Source organism: Agelaius phoeniceus, chromosome 28 (assembly GCF_051311805.1).
Source record: "Agelaius phoeniceus isolate bAgePho1 chromosome 28, bAgePho1.hap1, whole genome shotgun sequence".
Classification (NCBI taxonomy): Eukaryota; Metazoa; Chordata; class Aves; order Passeriformes; family Icteridae; genus Agelaius; species Agelaius phoeniceus.
The window spans coordinates 3,645,157-3,661,050 of NC_135292.1; the positions used below are offsets into that span (position 1 = coordinate 3,645,157).

A 15,894-nucleotide genomic window follows, 5' to 3' on the forward strand; every position below is an offset into this window, starting at 1 on the left:
GCCCTGTGGCTTTGCTTTCTGGAGGGGCCCCCGTGGAGGTTTTTCTCTCAAATTTGCCCTAAACCAGGACACATCTCAAAAAAATTAGAATTATAAATAAAGAAATAATAATTAAAATTAAATAAATTATAATAAAAATGAAATATAAAAATCTCAAGTCTTCCTTACAATATTCCAATGGTTCAACCCAAAAAAACAACAATTGTTGCTATAATATTACCAATGCATATAAATAAACAAGTTATATACCAAGAAATCCCTTTTGAAAGTTTTAACTCGATGACTAATATACTTTAGATAAAAAACATCTAAAAAAGCTAGCATACAATCTAACACACCGTAGTGAAACAATTCATATTACAAATATACTAAACGCAAAACCAAACAGCAGTATAATTTCTCAGACATTTTAACCAAACAATTAAACTTTATCACCCTTAGATACTCAAAAACAATTAAAATAATTTTTAAAAATTTAATTACAGGTGAGTGGCTTTACTTGGATATTGGTTTTTGGATTGTTTGGGTTAGATGATTTAAAAATAGGACTTTTATAGGAATTTAATCAGCTGACAAGGTGGCACTCTGCAAACAGAACTGACTGAAAATGAACGGGACAGAAATCAGGACTGCTTGAAAGTTTTATTTGCTATCAAATACATCCCACAATGCCAGCCCCACACAATCCCCATCCCACTGCTCCACATTGGGATCCCACTTCTCCCAATCTCCTTCTAACCCCATCTCACCCTGATGGGTGTGGAACTGAGCAAGTTTATCCTGGGATGGAGTTTTTTTGAGGAAGGAACAAGCAATTTGAAGTGGGATTGAGCATTTATGGCTTAAAATGTAGCTGTTTTCAGTGGGATTTGAGTGGTTTTGAGGTGACAGATCAATCCCTCTTGGTTTTTGGAGTGCAAAGATATTGAGAAGAGCAAAAATTAAAGCCAAACAAAGGAGAAGCAGCCAGGCGTGTTCCCAACATGGATCACAGGGAATGTGAGTGACCAGGGCTGTGCCCAAAGTGCCTCCTCCAGTGGGGGATGGAGCTGCAGCAGCGCACGAAGCTCTTCCCGCACTCGGGGCACTCGCAGGGCTTCCCTTACCGGTGCCTCCGTTGGTGTTGGGTCAAGTGAGAGCTCTGTGAGAAGCTCTTCCCACACTGGGGACACTCGTAGGGCCTCTCCCCTGTGTGGATGCGCCGGTGCCTGACAAGGGTGCAGTTGTATTTGAATCCCTTCCCGCAGTCTGGGCAGTGGAAGGGCCTCTCATCTGTGTGAATCCGATAGTGCAGGACGAGATCAGGGCTGGTCTGAAACCTCTTCCTGCATTTATCACACTCGTAGGGCCTCTCCCCAGTGTGAATGCGCCGGTGCCTGACGAGGGTGGAGTTGTACTTGAATCCCTTCCCACAGTCGGGGCATTGGAAGGGCCTCTCCTCTGTGTGACTCTGATAGTGCCGGAGGAGATGGGAGCTGGTCTGAAACCTCTTCGCACACTTGGAACACTCATAGGGCCTCTCCCCAGTGTGGGACCTCTGGTGCACGATCAGGCTGGAGATCCGGCTGAAGCTCTTCCCACACTCCCCACACTCGTAGGGCCGTTCCCCAGTGTGGATCCTCTGGTGCCTGATCAGCTCCGAGTTCCACCTGAAGCTCTTCCCACACTCCACGCATGTGTGGGGCTTCTCCCCATCATGGAGCTGCTCATGGAGCACCAGCTCTGAGCTCTGGCTCCATCTCCGGCCGCCTTCCCGGCCCAGGCTGGCTCTTTCCCCCTCACATCCCCGCCATCTGCGTTTGCAGCCCTTCCTCGTGCGGCATCTCCGGGCCTTTTCCTCCCCGTTGGCTTCCTGCGCCGTGGAGCCGCTCAAAACGGCCTCTGCCACCAGGTTCTGCCGCGGGCATTTGTCCTCCCTGCTCTCCATGCTCAGCTCCTGCTCTGGGCGAGGAAGGACAAGGACAGCATGGGATTTGCCTCCGTGCCACAGGCAAGGGCAACGAGATCCCCCCAGGGCTGTGCTGCAGCTGGGGGCCGTGCTGGGCTGGGAGATGGAGCAGCACAGAGGGGAAAGGGGCATTCATCGCCAGCTCGCGGCTGTGCACACATCACAAACAGGACTGGACTGCTAGGAACACGTCTTGAGCTGTTTTATTTTTCAGCATCAGTCTCATTTCTTGGTTATGACAATGGGAAGATGCCAGCAGCTCACATCCCAGGTAGCAGAAAAAAACCTTAATGTTAAAACTTACTTTAAAAGGTTTTTCACCAATCACACAAAGCAAAAGCATATTGACAGTGGTTCCATCCAAGCACTATTGGTTAAAACCATGCTCCATTACTTCAAACACAATACCTATTTGTAAGCCTTACAACACGATGAACAGAGCTCCATTATTAAGCTTGGAACTTCCTGATATCTTGCTATATATACTTTTCTGCAGGTTAGGGAGTTAGTATAGATAAGTGTTAATGCACAGACCGTTGTTCTATTGCTCCTTACTTTCTACTTCTTATATAATTTTTCTGCTGACCAATCTTATGGCTGCTGCAAAGCTATAATCACAGTTCTACTGTCTCTGAGGCTTGTCTTTTGAAGCTTTCCCAAAACCCTCTAAATTTAAGCATTCCAGAGACACTGACTTCCTCCTCACCTGCTTCAGTGCCCTGGAGCATCTTCCTCTTCCTCGCAGCCTCCCAGGGGTTGGCAATGGGAAATCCTGGTTTGGAGAAAACAAGGGATGAGCACATTGAGTTTCAACGTCCCTCTGCCCAAGTCCATCTCTACAAGTCACCGGCCATCTGGGCTCCAGTAAACCCTCCCAAACACCAAGATTCAGCCCTGAAAAAGCCTCCCAGGAGTTCCCCGTCCCTGGTCCCTCCCCTTTGGTGTTCAGGGGTTCCCCCCTGTCCCAGCTGCTGGGGTCACCCTTGCATTGGGGGTCCCCCTTCTCCTGGGTGCCCGCCCTGCCCAGGCTGCTGGCAGTGCCAGCAATGCCAAAAGCTCCCCCCTCTTGGCTCTCCCCATTTCGGGATGCCGGGGCTCTTTGGGCTCCCGGGCTCCCTTCTCCCCTCATTCTCTGCTCTGCGCTGCAGCGGCTCCAAGGTGTCCCCCCTGCCCCTCTCCAGGCTCTTGAGGCTCCCGCCAATGGCGGCGCTCCCCCCTCTCTGGCCTCCCCACTTTGGCCTCCTGGGGCACACAGGGCTCTGCCCCTCCAGGCTGCCTCTGCCGGCAGCCGCCACCGCCACCCCCCGATGTCCCCCCGAGGGGCCTTTTCCGCTCAGCCTTGGACTTCTTCATTCTCCAAACATCCCCCCAAAAACCCAACCCAGGGACCCCCCGGGATATCCGGGCCGGGCTCCCCCTCCCCGCTCACCTGTGCCATGGGGGGGGGGGGGGGGGGGGGGGGGGGGCGATGATCCCACAGGTGGGGGCTGCGAATTCAGGCAGGGCTCGAGACCGCGTGGCTCCCGCAGCTCAGCCTTGATCCGCCCTTGTCCCTCCTCTTCCTCTTCCTCCTGCTCCTCCTCTGTCCTATCTCCACCTCCCTCTCCTCCTCCCCCCTAACCCCGCCTCCTTCACTGCTCTCTCTCTCCCCCTCCTCCTCTTCCATCCCCCCTCCCGCTCCTCTCTGTTATCCCCACCTCCTTCTCCTCTTCCATCCCTTCTCCTTCTCCTTCTCCTCCTCCTCCCTAACCCCACCTCCTTCTCCTCCTTCCATCGCTGCTCTCTCTCCGCCTTCATCCCTGCCCCTGCTCCTCCCCCCTTACCCGCCTCCTCCTCCCCCTCCATCCCTGCCCTTCCCTCCCTCCTCCTCCTCCCCCAGCAGCAGCCACACCCTCGGTGCCCCGTTCCCGCAGCCCTCGCAGCCCGCGGCAGCAGCGGCCATGGAGCCGGGCCAGGTCGGCATGGGCAGCGCGGGGCTCTCGGCTGCTCCCAGCCGCTGCGGGCGGGGGGAACCCGGCCCGGGCCAAAGGAGAGGCAAACTGGGCAAACTGGGGGCTGCACATCCAAACTGGGCCTTGCTGGGGACCCTGCCTGGCCCCTGCCAGCCCTTGGGGCTCCTCTCGGCACATCCGCCAGGGGGGAGCGCACACAGGCCTGGGGGATCCCAGCAGTGGCAGCACTGCCAGGGACTGGGCTGCACTGGGATCGTACTGGGAGCGACTGGGGCTGTACTGGCTTTGTACTGACATCGTACTGGGATCGTACTGGGAGTGACTGGGACTGTACTGGCTTTGTACTGACATCGTACTGGGATCATACTGCCATACCAGGGCAGATTGTGATCACACTGATGGATACTGGGATCATACTGGGATCATACTGGGATCATGCTGGGAGCGAGTAGGAGCCTTCGGGGGGGGGCAGTTAACACCATCTTATGGGCAATTGGGATATACTGGGAGTGACTGGGATTATGCTGAGGGTGACTGGGAACAGCTGTGAACAACTGGGATCATGCCAGGAGCAACTGGGAGTGACTGGGTGCACGCTGGGGGTGACTGGAAACTGCTGCTCTTATACTGGGGTGAACTGGGATCATGCTGGAGCTGACTGGGATCATTCTGGCAGTGAGTGCCACTACACTGAGGCTGACTGGGAGTGCTTGGGAGCAAATGGGATCATACTGGAAGGAACTGGAAAGATGCTGGAGGGGACTGGGCTACACTGGGGGATACTGGGAGTGACTGGAACAAAAGTGAGGGTGAAAGAGAGCAACTGGAACCATGTGGAGCACAACTGGTTCATACTGGCAGGGACTGGGAGCACACTGGGCTCATCTCTGGATCATACTGGGAGGGACTGGACTAATACTGGGAGGATCTGAGAGGGACTGGGAGCACACCCTGCACATCATCCCCCAGACTGGGCCTGACTGGGAGCAACTGGGAGCACGCTGGCAGCAAATGGCATCATACTGGGACTGACTGGGCTGATCTAGGGAGCAACTGGAACCACACTGGAGGCAGCTGGGACCATACTGGGAGAGACTGGAAGCAACTGGGATTATACTGGGACCCCACTGGGAGAGCTGGCATGTGACTGGGATCAAACTGGAGCTTACTGGGATCATATTGGGGTTGAAAGGGAGCGACTGGGATCACACTTTGGGCTACTGGGAGCAGCTGAGGGAAACTGGGATGATGCTGTAAGCAAACTGGAGGAACTGGGAAGCACTGGATGCATGCTGGGGGCAACTGGGATATACTGGGCATGACTGGGGGATCATACTGGGGGCACTGGAACCACACTGGGAACAACTGGGACCATGCTGGGGAGAACTGGGACCACACTGGGGGCAACTGGGAGTGAGTGGGACCATGCTGGGAGGGACTGGGATCATATGGGGAGGGACTGGGACTAGAGCAGGGGCAACTAGGTCCAACTGGGACCATCCTGGGAGTGTCTGTAACCATAGGGGAGTGATGGAAGCCCACTGGGAACAGCTGGGCCCATGCTGGGAGCAACTGGGATCCCACTGGGGGCACTGGCATCAGACTGGGAGTGACTGGGAGCAACTGGGATTGGACCGCAAGGGACTGGGATCATACTGGGAGTGGCTACACTCATACTGGGATTATACTGGGTGTGAATGGAACCTGACTGGGGCTTACTGGGAGCTCCTGGCCCCATGTTGGGAGGAAAATGTGACCCACTGGGAGCAACTGGGATCGGCTGGAAGGTTCTGGAACCATGCTGAGAGGACTGAGACTACAACTGGGGCAACTGGGATCATACTGGGAGCAACTGGGGCCACCCTTTGAGCAACAGATGGAAACTGCGATGATGCTAGAGGAAACTGGGAGGAACTGGGAAAGACTGGGATCATTCTGAGGTAACTCAAACATACTGGGAGTGTCTCTAACCATCCTGGGGGCACTGGAACCACCCTGGGAACAGCTGGGATCATGCTGGGAGCAACTGGGACGATGCTGGGGGAAACTGAATCTGCCCTGGAGGCAACTGGGCACGACTGGGACCCTGCTGGGAGGGACTGGGACTATTCTTGGGGCTACTGGGATCATCATGGGAGGAACTGGGAACATCTGGAATTATGCTGGGAGCAACTGGGATCACACTGGGATCCCAGTGAGAGCAGCTGAGTCCATGCTGGGTTACACTGGGATCTCATTGAGAGCGACTGGAATCACACTGGGATTGACTGGGAGTGGCTGGTTTTGTGGATTTGGGGGGTTTGGATTTTGGGGGATTTTCTTGGCATTTTGAGGGAGAGTTTTCTGGGGGTGGTTGGGAGTTTATTTAAATTTCTTGTGGCTTTTTTTGAATTTTGGGGATTTTACTGGGATGTTGTTGGGATTTTTTGGGATTCTCAGAAATTCCTGGGGTTTTAATGAGATTTTTAGGAGATTTTGGGGCATTTTTTTTGAATTGTGGTGGCATTCAGAGGGATTCATTGGGGATTTGGGGTTTTTGGGGATTCTTGGTGGGATTTGTGGGGTTTTGTGGGGTTTTTTGGGTCTTGCCAGGATTTCCTTGGATCTTGCAGGAGATTTTGTGGGGCTTTTAATGGTTTTGGGGATATTTTGTGGGGATTTGCGGAGTTTAATCAGGATTTTTGGGGTTTTTGGGATTCCAAAGGATTTTGTGGGCTTTTATTGGGATTCTAGGGTGTTCTAATGGGATTTTGAGAGATTTAATTGGGATTTTGTGGGTTTTATTGGGACTTTCGGGGCTTTTAAGGAGATTTTGGTGCCTCTCAGCCCTTCCCCACACCCAGGGAATGCCCCAAAGCCCCCCTAAAATTCCACTAAAACCCCACAAAATCCCCAAAAATTACAAGATAACCCTCAAAAACCCCAGAGAATCACCAAACATCCCAGTGGAACTCACCAAAATTTAAAAAACTCCCCAATTTTTCAGTAAATCCTTCCCAAAAAACCTACACAACCCCAACAAAACACCAAAAATCCAAAACCCCCCAAATCAACAAAACCCCCCAAAATCACATAACCATCTCAAAACCCAACAATTCTCCCCCAAACCCCCAATAATCCCTCCTAACTCCCAACAAAATCCCAAAAAAGCCACCCCCAAATCCCCAAAAACCCTCTCAGAACCCCAAAATCCCCACAAATCTGCCCAGACTCAGTGGGGCCGTCCTGGATCAGGGGGCACCGGCCGGTGGAACAGGAGCCACTGCAGGGGGCCCTGGGAGCTTTTTGGGGAGGGGGCACCATGGGAGACCCCCCAAAACCGGGGGGGGGGAAACCCCTGCTGTGCCCCCTCCCCCCGAGACCCCCAGACCCCGGTTCAGGGTGGGCCTGGGACCCGCCGGGACCCCCAAATCTCCCCTGGGACCCCCAGAGCCCCCCAAGGTTTTCCCAGGACCCCCCTGAGAGCCCCCAGACCCCAATGGGGCCCAGCCCAGGATGTCCCCTGAGACCCCCCCAGACCCTTCCCAAGACCCCACCCAGGACCCTCCAGACCCCTCCCCAAACCCAACTCAGGCTCCCCCAGCCCCTCCCCAGATCGCGCCGGGACCTCTCCCCAAAACCCCTCAAACCCCCCCCACCAGAGCCTCTCCCAAAACCCTTCCAGACCCCCCAAAGCCCCTCCCCAAACCTCCAAAACCCTCCAGGACACCCTCAGGACCCCCCAGAGCCCTCCCCAAATTCCCCCAGGACCATCCCAACAACCCCAGACCCTCCCAAGACCTTCCTACGACCCCTCCTCAAAACCCCCCCAGACCCTCCCACGACCCCTCCCCCTCCCGAGACCCCTCTTAGGACCCATCCGCACCCCCCAGGTCCCCCCACAGTGCCCCAGGACCCCTCCCCAGACCCCCCCAAACCCCCGGACCCCTCCCCAAAGCCCCCCCAGACCCCCCGGATCCTCCCCCGCCCCCCCCCCCGATCCCCTCTCAGGCCCCTCCCGCTCCTGTCCCGAGCCCGGGGGGTCCCGGCGGCGGCGGGGAAGGGGGCGCCGCTTCCGGTCGCCTCTGATTGGCTGGGACGCGAGGGGAGGCGGGCCTTGCTGGGGGATCCGCGCCGTGATTGGTTAGTTCAGGGATGTGCAGCGCGCTGATTGTTTGGTTCGGGGCGGGGCGCGCCGCCATTGCTGAGAGCCCGCACACGCGGTGGAGGCGCGCGATTCTGAGGGAGAGCGGAGCTGAGGTGGGGCCGGGGGCAAACTGGGGGGGTTTGGGGCGGGTCTGAGGGGAAATTGGGGATTTTTGGGGGCATCGACGGGAAACACGAGGGTGTGCGGTGGGTTTGGGGGAAATGAGGGGGTCTGAGGGGGCTTTGGTGGGTCTGAGGGGGCTTTAGGGAGCTTTGGGGGGAGCTTGAGAGCGTCTGGAGCGTTCTCAGGTGGGTTTAGGGGGAACTGAGGAATTGGGAGAGTCTGGGGGGATTTTGGGGGATTGCGAGAGGAACTGGGCGGTTGTGAGTGGATCTGGGCGGTTCTGAGGTGGGTCTGGGGAACTTCGAGGAGTCTGAGGCGATTTCATGAGGTTTGGGGGGATTGAGGGGTCCGAGGGGGATTTGGGGCAGTCTGATGGATTTGGGGGCGTCTCAGGTGGGTCTGGGGTGAATTTTGGGGAGAACTGGGGGGGGTTGAGGGTTCTGGGGAGGTTTTTGGGGTCCTGGGGAGGGTTTGGGGGTCCAGAGAGGTTCTGGGCCAACACTGGGGGAGCTCTGCGGGGTTGGGCGTTCCTGGAGGGGTCCTGGGGGAGATTTGGGGGTCCCGGGGGGTCCCAGGCCCACCCTGAACCGGGGTCTGGGGGTTTCGGGGGGAGGGGGCACAGCAGGGGTTCCCCCCCCCCCCCCCCCGGTTTTTGGGGTGTCTCCCATGGTGCCCCCTCCCCAAAAAGCTCCCAGGGCCCCCTGAAGTGGCTCCTTTGCACCGGCCGGTGCCCCCTGATCCAGGACGGCCCCACTGAGTCTGGGGGGGTTTGTGGGGACTTTGGGGTTCTGAGAGGGGTTTTGGGGATTTGGGGGTGGCTTTTTTGGGATTTTGTTGGGAGTTTAGGAGGGATTATTGGGGTTTTTGGGAAGAATTATTGGGTTTTGGGATGGTTATGTGATTTTGGGGGGTTTTGTTGATTTGGGGTGTTTTGGATTTTTGGTGTTTTGTTGGGGTTGTGGGGGCTTTTGGGGGGAGATTTATTGAAAATTTAGTGAGTTTTTTAAAATTTTGGTGAGTTCCACTGGGATGTTTGGTGATTCTCTGGGGTTTTGGAGGGTTTTCTTGTAATTTTTGGGGATTTTGTGGGGTTTTAGTGGAATTTTAGGGGGGCTTTGGGGCATTCCCTGGGTGTGGGGAAGGGCTGAGAGGCACCAAAATCTCCTTAAAAGCCCCGAAAGTCCCAATAAAACCCACAAAATCCCAATTAAATCTCTCAAAATCCCATTAGAACACCCCAGAATCCCCATATAAACCCACAAAATCCTTTGAAATCCCAATAACCCCAAAAATCCTGATTAAACTCCGCAAATCCCCCCAAAATGTCCCCAAAACCATTAAAAGCCCCAGAAAATCTCCTGCAAGATCCAAGGAAATCCTGGCAACACCCAAAAAACCCCACAAAACCCCACAAATCCCACCAGAAATCCCCAAAAAATCCAAATCCCCAATGAATCCCTCTGAATGCCACCACAATTCCAATAAAATGCCCCAAAATCTCAATAAAACCCCAGGAATTTCTGAGAATCCCAAAAAATCCCAACAAAATCCCAGTAAAATCCCCAAAATTCAAAAAGAGCCACAAGAAATTTCAATAAACTCCCAACCACCCCCAGAAAACTCCCCCTCAAAATGCCAAGAAAATCCCTCAAAATCCAAACCCCCCAAATCCACAAAACCAGCCACTCCCAGTCAATCCCAGTGTGATTCCAGTTGCTCTCAGTGAGATCCCAGTGTAACCCAGCATGGCCTCAGCTGCTCTCACTGGGATCCCAGTGTGATCCCAGTTGCTCCCAGCATAATTCCAGCTGTTCCCAGTTCCTCCCATGATGATCCCAGTTGCCCCAAGAATAGTCCCAGTCCCTCCCAGCAGGGTCCCAGTCGTGCCCAGTTGCCTCCAGGGTAGATTCAGTTTCCCCCAGCATCGTCCCAGTTGCTCCCAGCATGATCCCAGCTATTCCCAGTGTGGTTCCAGTGCCCCCAGGATGGTTAGAGACACTCCCAGTATGTTTCAGTTACCTCAGAATGATCCCAGTCTTTCCCAGTTCCTCCCAGTTTCCTCTGGCATCATCCCAGTTTCCATCTGTTGCTCAAAGGGTGGCCCCAGTTGCTCCCAGGATGATCCCAGTTGCCCCAGTTGTAGTCTCAGTCCTCTCAGCATGGTTCCAGAACCTTCCAGCCGATCCCAGTTGCTCCCAGTGGGTCACATTTTCCTCCCAACATGGGCCCAGTAGTTCCCAGTAAGCCCCAGTCAGGTTCCATTCACACCCAGTATAATCCCAGTATGAGTGTAGCCACTCCCAGTATGATCCCAGTCACTCCCAGTCTGCTGCCAGTGCCCCCAGTGGGATCCCAGTTGCTCCCAGCATGGGCCCAGCTGTTCCCAGTGTGCTTCCATCACTCCCCTATGGTTACAGACACTCCCAGGATGGTCCCAGTTGAACCCAGTTGCCCCTGCTCTAGTCCCAGTCCCTCCACATATGATCCCAGTCCCTCCCAGCATGGTCCCACTCACTCCCAGTTGCCCCCAGCGTGGTCCCAGTTCTCCCTAGCATGGTCCCAGTTGTTCCCAGTGTGGTTCCAGTGCCCCCAGGATGGTTCCAGACACTCCCAGTAGATCCCAGTTGCCCCCAGCATGCATCCAGTCCTTCCCAGTTGCTCCAGTTTGCTTGCAGCATCATCCCAGTTTCCCTCAGCTGCTCCCAGTAGCCCAAAGTGTGATCCCAGTCGCTCCCTTTCAACCCCAATATGATCCCAGTAAGCTCCAGTTTGATCCCAGTCACATGCCAGCTCTCCCAGTGGGGTCCCAGTATAATCCCAGTTGCTTCCAGTCTCTCCCAGTATGGTCCCAGCTGCCTCCAGTGTGGTTCCAGTTGCTCCCTAGATCAGCCCAGTCAGTCCCAGTATGATGCCATTTGCTGCCAGCGTGCTCCCAGTTGCTCCCAGTCAGGCCCAGTCTGGGGGATGATGTGCAGGGTGTGCTCCCAGTCCCTCTCAGATCCTCCCAGTATTAGTCCAGTCCCTCCCAGTATGATCCAGAGATGAGCCCAGTGTGCTCCCAGTCCCTGCCAGTATGAACCAGTTGTGCTCCACATGGTTCCAGTTGCTCTCTTTCACCCTCACTTTTGTTCCAGTCACTCCCAGTATCCCCCAGTGTAGGCCAGTTCCCTCCAGCATCTGTCCAGTTCCTTCCAGTATGATCCCATTTGCTCCCAAGCACTCCCAGTCAGCCTCAGTGTAGTGGCACTCACTGCCAGAATGATCCCAGTCAGCTCCAGCATGATCCCAGTTCATCCCAGTATAAGCCCAGTTGTTTCCAGTCACCCCCAGCGTGCAGCCAGTCACTCCCAGTTGCTCCTGGCATGATCCCAGTTGCTCACAGCTGTTCCCAGTCACCCTCAGCATAATCCCAGTCACCCTCTGTACGATCCCAGTGCAGCCCAGTCCCTGGCAGTGCTGCCACTGCTGGGATCCCCAGGCCTGTGTGCGTTCCCCCCTGGCGGATGTGCCGAGAGGAGCCCCAAGGGCTGGCAGGGGCCAGGCAGGGTCCCCAGCAAGGCCCAGTTTGGATGTGCAGCCCCCAGTTTGCCCAGTTTGCCTCTCCTTTGGCCCGGGCCGGGTTCCCCCCGCCCGCAGCGGCTGGGAGCAGCCGAGAGCCCCGCGCTGCCCATGCCGACCTGGCCCGGCTCCATGGCCGCTGCTGCCGCGGGCTGCGAGGGCTGCGGGAACGGGGCACCGAGGGTGTGGCTGCTGCTGGGGGAGGAGGAGGAGGGAGGGAAGGGCAGGGATGGAGGGGGAGGAGGAGTCAGGGTAAGGGGGGAGGAGGGGGAGAAGGAATGGAAGGGGAGGGATGGAAAAGGAGAAGGAGGTGGGGAAAACAGAGAGGAGCGGGAGGAAGAGGAAGAGGAGGGACAAAGGCGGATCAAGGCTGAGCTGCGGGAGCCACGCGGTCTCGAGCCCTTTCTGAATTCGCAGCCCCCACCTGTGGGATCATCACCCCCCCCCCATGGCTCCGGTGAGCGAGGAGGGGGAGCCCAGCCCAGATATCCCGGGGGGTCCCTGGGTTGGGTTTTTGGGGGGATGTTTGGAGAATGAAGAAGTCCAAGGCTGAGCGGAAAAGGCCCCTCGGGGGGACATCGGGGGGTGGCGGTGGCGGCTGCGGGCAGAGGCAGCCTGGAGGAGCAGAGCCCTGTGTGCCCCAGGAGGCCAAAGTGGGGAGGCCAGAGAGGGGGGAGCGCCGCCATTGGCGGGAGCCTCAAGAGCCTGGAGAGGGGCAGGGGGGACTCCTTGGAGGCGCTGCAGCCCAGAGCAGAGAATCAGGGGAGAAGGGAGCCCGGGAGCCCAAACAGCCCCAGCATCCTGAAATGGGGAGGGCCAAGAGGGGGCAGTGCGTCCCCAGAGACGGCCTGGGGGGATCTGGTTGCCCTTGCCTGTGGCACGGAGGCAAATCCCATGCTGTCCTTGTCCTTCCTCGCCCAGAGCAGGAGCTGAGCATGGAGAGCAGGGAGGACAAATGCCCGCGGCAGAACCTGGTGGCAGAGGCCGTTTTGAGCGGCTCCACGGCGCAGGAAGCCAACGGGGAGGAAAAGGCCCGGAGATGCCGCACGAGGAGGGGCTGCAAACGCAGATGGCGGGGATGTGAGGGGGAAAGAGCCAGCCTGGGCCGGGAAGGAGGCCGGAGATGGAGGCAGAGCTCGGAGCTGGTGCTCCATGAGCAGCTCCATGATGGGGAGAAGCCCCACATGTGCGTGGAGTGTGGGAAGAGCTTCAGGTGGAACTCCGACCTGATCAGGCACCAGAGGATCCACACTGGGGAACGGCCCTACGAGTGTGGGGAGTGTGGGAAGGGCTTCAGCCGGAGCTGCAGCCTGATCCTGCACCAGAGGACCCACACAGGGGAGAGGCCCTATGAGTGCTCCGAGTGTGGGAAGAGCTTCAGCTGCAGCTCCAGCCTGATCAGCCACCAGAGGAGCCACACTGGAGAGAGGCCCTATGAGTGCTCCAAGTGTGGGAAGAGGTTTCAGACCAGCTCCAGTCTCCTCCAGCACTATTGGATTCACACAGAGGAGAGGCCCTTCCAATGCCCCGACTGTGGGAAGGGATTCCAGCGTAACTCCACCCTCGTCACCCATCGGCGCATCCACACTGGGGAGAGGCCCTACGAGTGTGATAAATGCAGGAAGAGGTTTCTGACCAGCTCCAAGCTCCTCCGGCACTATCGGATTCACACAGAGGAGAGGCCCTTCCAATGCCCCGACTGTGGGAAGGGATTCCAGCGCAACTCCCACCTCGTCAGGCACCGGCGCATCCACACAGGGGAGAGGCCCTACGAGTGTCCCCAGTGTGGGAAGAGCTTCTCCAGGAGCTTTCACTTGACCCGACACCAACGGAGGCACCGGTAAGGGAAGCCCTGCGAATGCCCCGAGTGCGGGAAGAGCTTCGTGCGCTGCTGCAGCTCCATCCCCCACTGGAGGAGGCACTTTGGGCACAGCCCTGGTCACTCACATTCCCTGTGATCCATGTTGGGAACACACCTGGCTGCTTCTCCTTTGGTTTGGCCTGAATTTTTTTCTCTTCTCCATCTCTCTGTCCTCCAAAAGTCCATTGGGATGGAACAGTCACCTCAAAACCACTCTAATTCCACTGAAAATAACTGAATTTTAACCCCAAAGGGCTCAATTCCACCTCAGATTGCTTGTTCCTTCCTCAAAAAACTCAATCCCATGCCAAACTCACTCCATTCCACAGCTGTCAAGTTGAGATGGAGTTGGAAGGAGATTGGGAGAAGTGGGATCTCAATTTGGAGCAGTGGGATAGGAATTGTGTGGGGCTGGGTGTGTGGGATGTATTTGATAGCAAATAAAACTTTCAGAGTTACTGATTTCTGTCCCGTTCATTTTCAGTCAGTTCTGTTTGCAGAGTGCCACCTTCTCAGCTGATTCAATTCCTATAAAAGTCCCATTTTTTAAATAATCTAACCCAAACAATCCAAAAACCAATATCAAAATAAAACCACCTGCACACAATTAATCTTTTGAAAATAATTTTAATTTTTCAAGAGTACTTAAGGATATTATTAAAGTTTAATTGTTTGGTTGAAATGTCTGAAAAATTGTACTGGTGTTTGGTTTTGTGTTTAGTATATTTGTAATATGCATTGTTTAACTAAGAGGTGTTAGATTGCATGGCAGTTTCTTTAGATATTTTTAATCTAAAGTACATTAGTCATCGAGTTAAAATTTTCAAAAGGTATTTCTTGATATATAATTTGTTTATTTATATGCATTGGTAATATTATAGTAATAGTTATTGTTGGTTTGAGTTGAATCATTGTTGGAGTTGAAACATTGTAAAGAAGAGTTGAGATTTTTATATTTTATTTTTATTATAATTTATTTAATTTCAATTATTATTTCTTTGTTTATAGTTTTATTGCAATTTGTTGAGGGGATAGGAAGGAAGTTCAAGGGCAGGAACATTTTTTCCTGGCTGGGAACTGGAATTCCAGACCCTGGGAGTGTGTGCAGGACCCCCCAGACTGGGATCAAATACGGGCTTGGATCAAATACGGACTGGGATCACAAATGGGCTGGGATCAAATATGGGCTGGGATCACCTGGACTGGGATCACATGGATGGGGATCCTGTGGATCAGAACCCTCCAGACCAGGATAGCCTGGAGTGGGATCAAATATGGACTGGGACTGTATGGACTGGGATCCCAGGGACTGGGACCATATGGATCAGGACCACACAGACTGGGATCAAATATGGGCTGGGACTGTTTTTTAAAGTAACTTTGTTCTATAGTTTTTATTTCTGTTGTTAATTAAGCTCAGTGAAATGGCTGCTTGTGTTAAACTGCCTGCTTGGATGGGATAACATCCAATGCACACGGGATGAGGACACCTGTACAGATCTGCCAACTATCAGCACTCCCTGTCTGAAGGCAGAGTGCACCAAGGCCCAAAACCTGGAGGTGATAAAGAGAAGGAGCCAAAACCACAGCCAAGGAATCTGCATGCTCTAAAAAGGCAGATCCAGGGCAGAGCCATGCTAAACAGTTCTTGGAAGATGTAAACTGGGTGCATCTTGGCACTCAGCCAGGAGCACCCTGTTACCTTCAGGGATCCCCTGAAATACCTTTCCCCTTACATCAGCCTGGTGCATATTCATAGAGCCTCATGCACAGCAGCTGGGAAGGGTTTAACACTTTACTGGGTATATTAGCGTTCAGAAACACATAATCACCAGAATGATTATATGCAGGTGCTTTTATTGAAGAGCTCTGGGTGTCAGGGGTACCAACCCAAATCTGACTCCGACATGGGTTTGGGATGAACATGTTTTTATATTCTATCCTTATATAACTTTCATGTTAATGATTAAACTTCAATTGTTCTATTGTATACATAGATTTCAGCCAAGCATGGGCTCCTTGTGGCCCCCCTCAAACTTCTAACATAGTTTCTCATGATTCTTCTTATGATTATACAGTAATTATATTTAATTACTAAACAATCATCACATCTAACAATTGTATCATTTATCATGTTCTGCTTACACAGGTGCAATTTCACATGATCTGGCAAGCACAAAGCCTAACATTTTCAGAGTCTATTTTTGACATTTTTCCAGGGCCCCACTATCATTCTCCCCCCTTTGAAAGCATTTTCACTTCACTATAGGTGTAAATGTTTTCACTTGATACAGTCCTTTATTTCTCAATTTATTCTTGACGTTCT

At 54.2% G+C, this 15,894-nt stretch overlaps 1 protein-coding gene across 1 annotated transcript in view; it reads right to left on the reverse strand.

Annotated features, from left to right (window-relative positions):
• Positions 1-628: 628 nt before the first annotated feature.
• Positions 629-15,894, reverse strand: part of LOC143696054 (uncharacterized) — a 569,411-nt gene continuing 554,145 nt past the window's right edge. Inside the window, exon 13 of the mRNA XM_077191260.1 lies at positions 629-1,720. Coding sequence (XP_077047375.1) covers positions 1,103-1,720 — 618 coding nt within the window. The 3' untranslated portion in view covers positions 629-1,102. The remainder of the gene's footprint in view (positions 1,721-15,894) is intronic.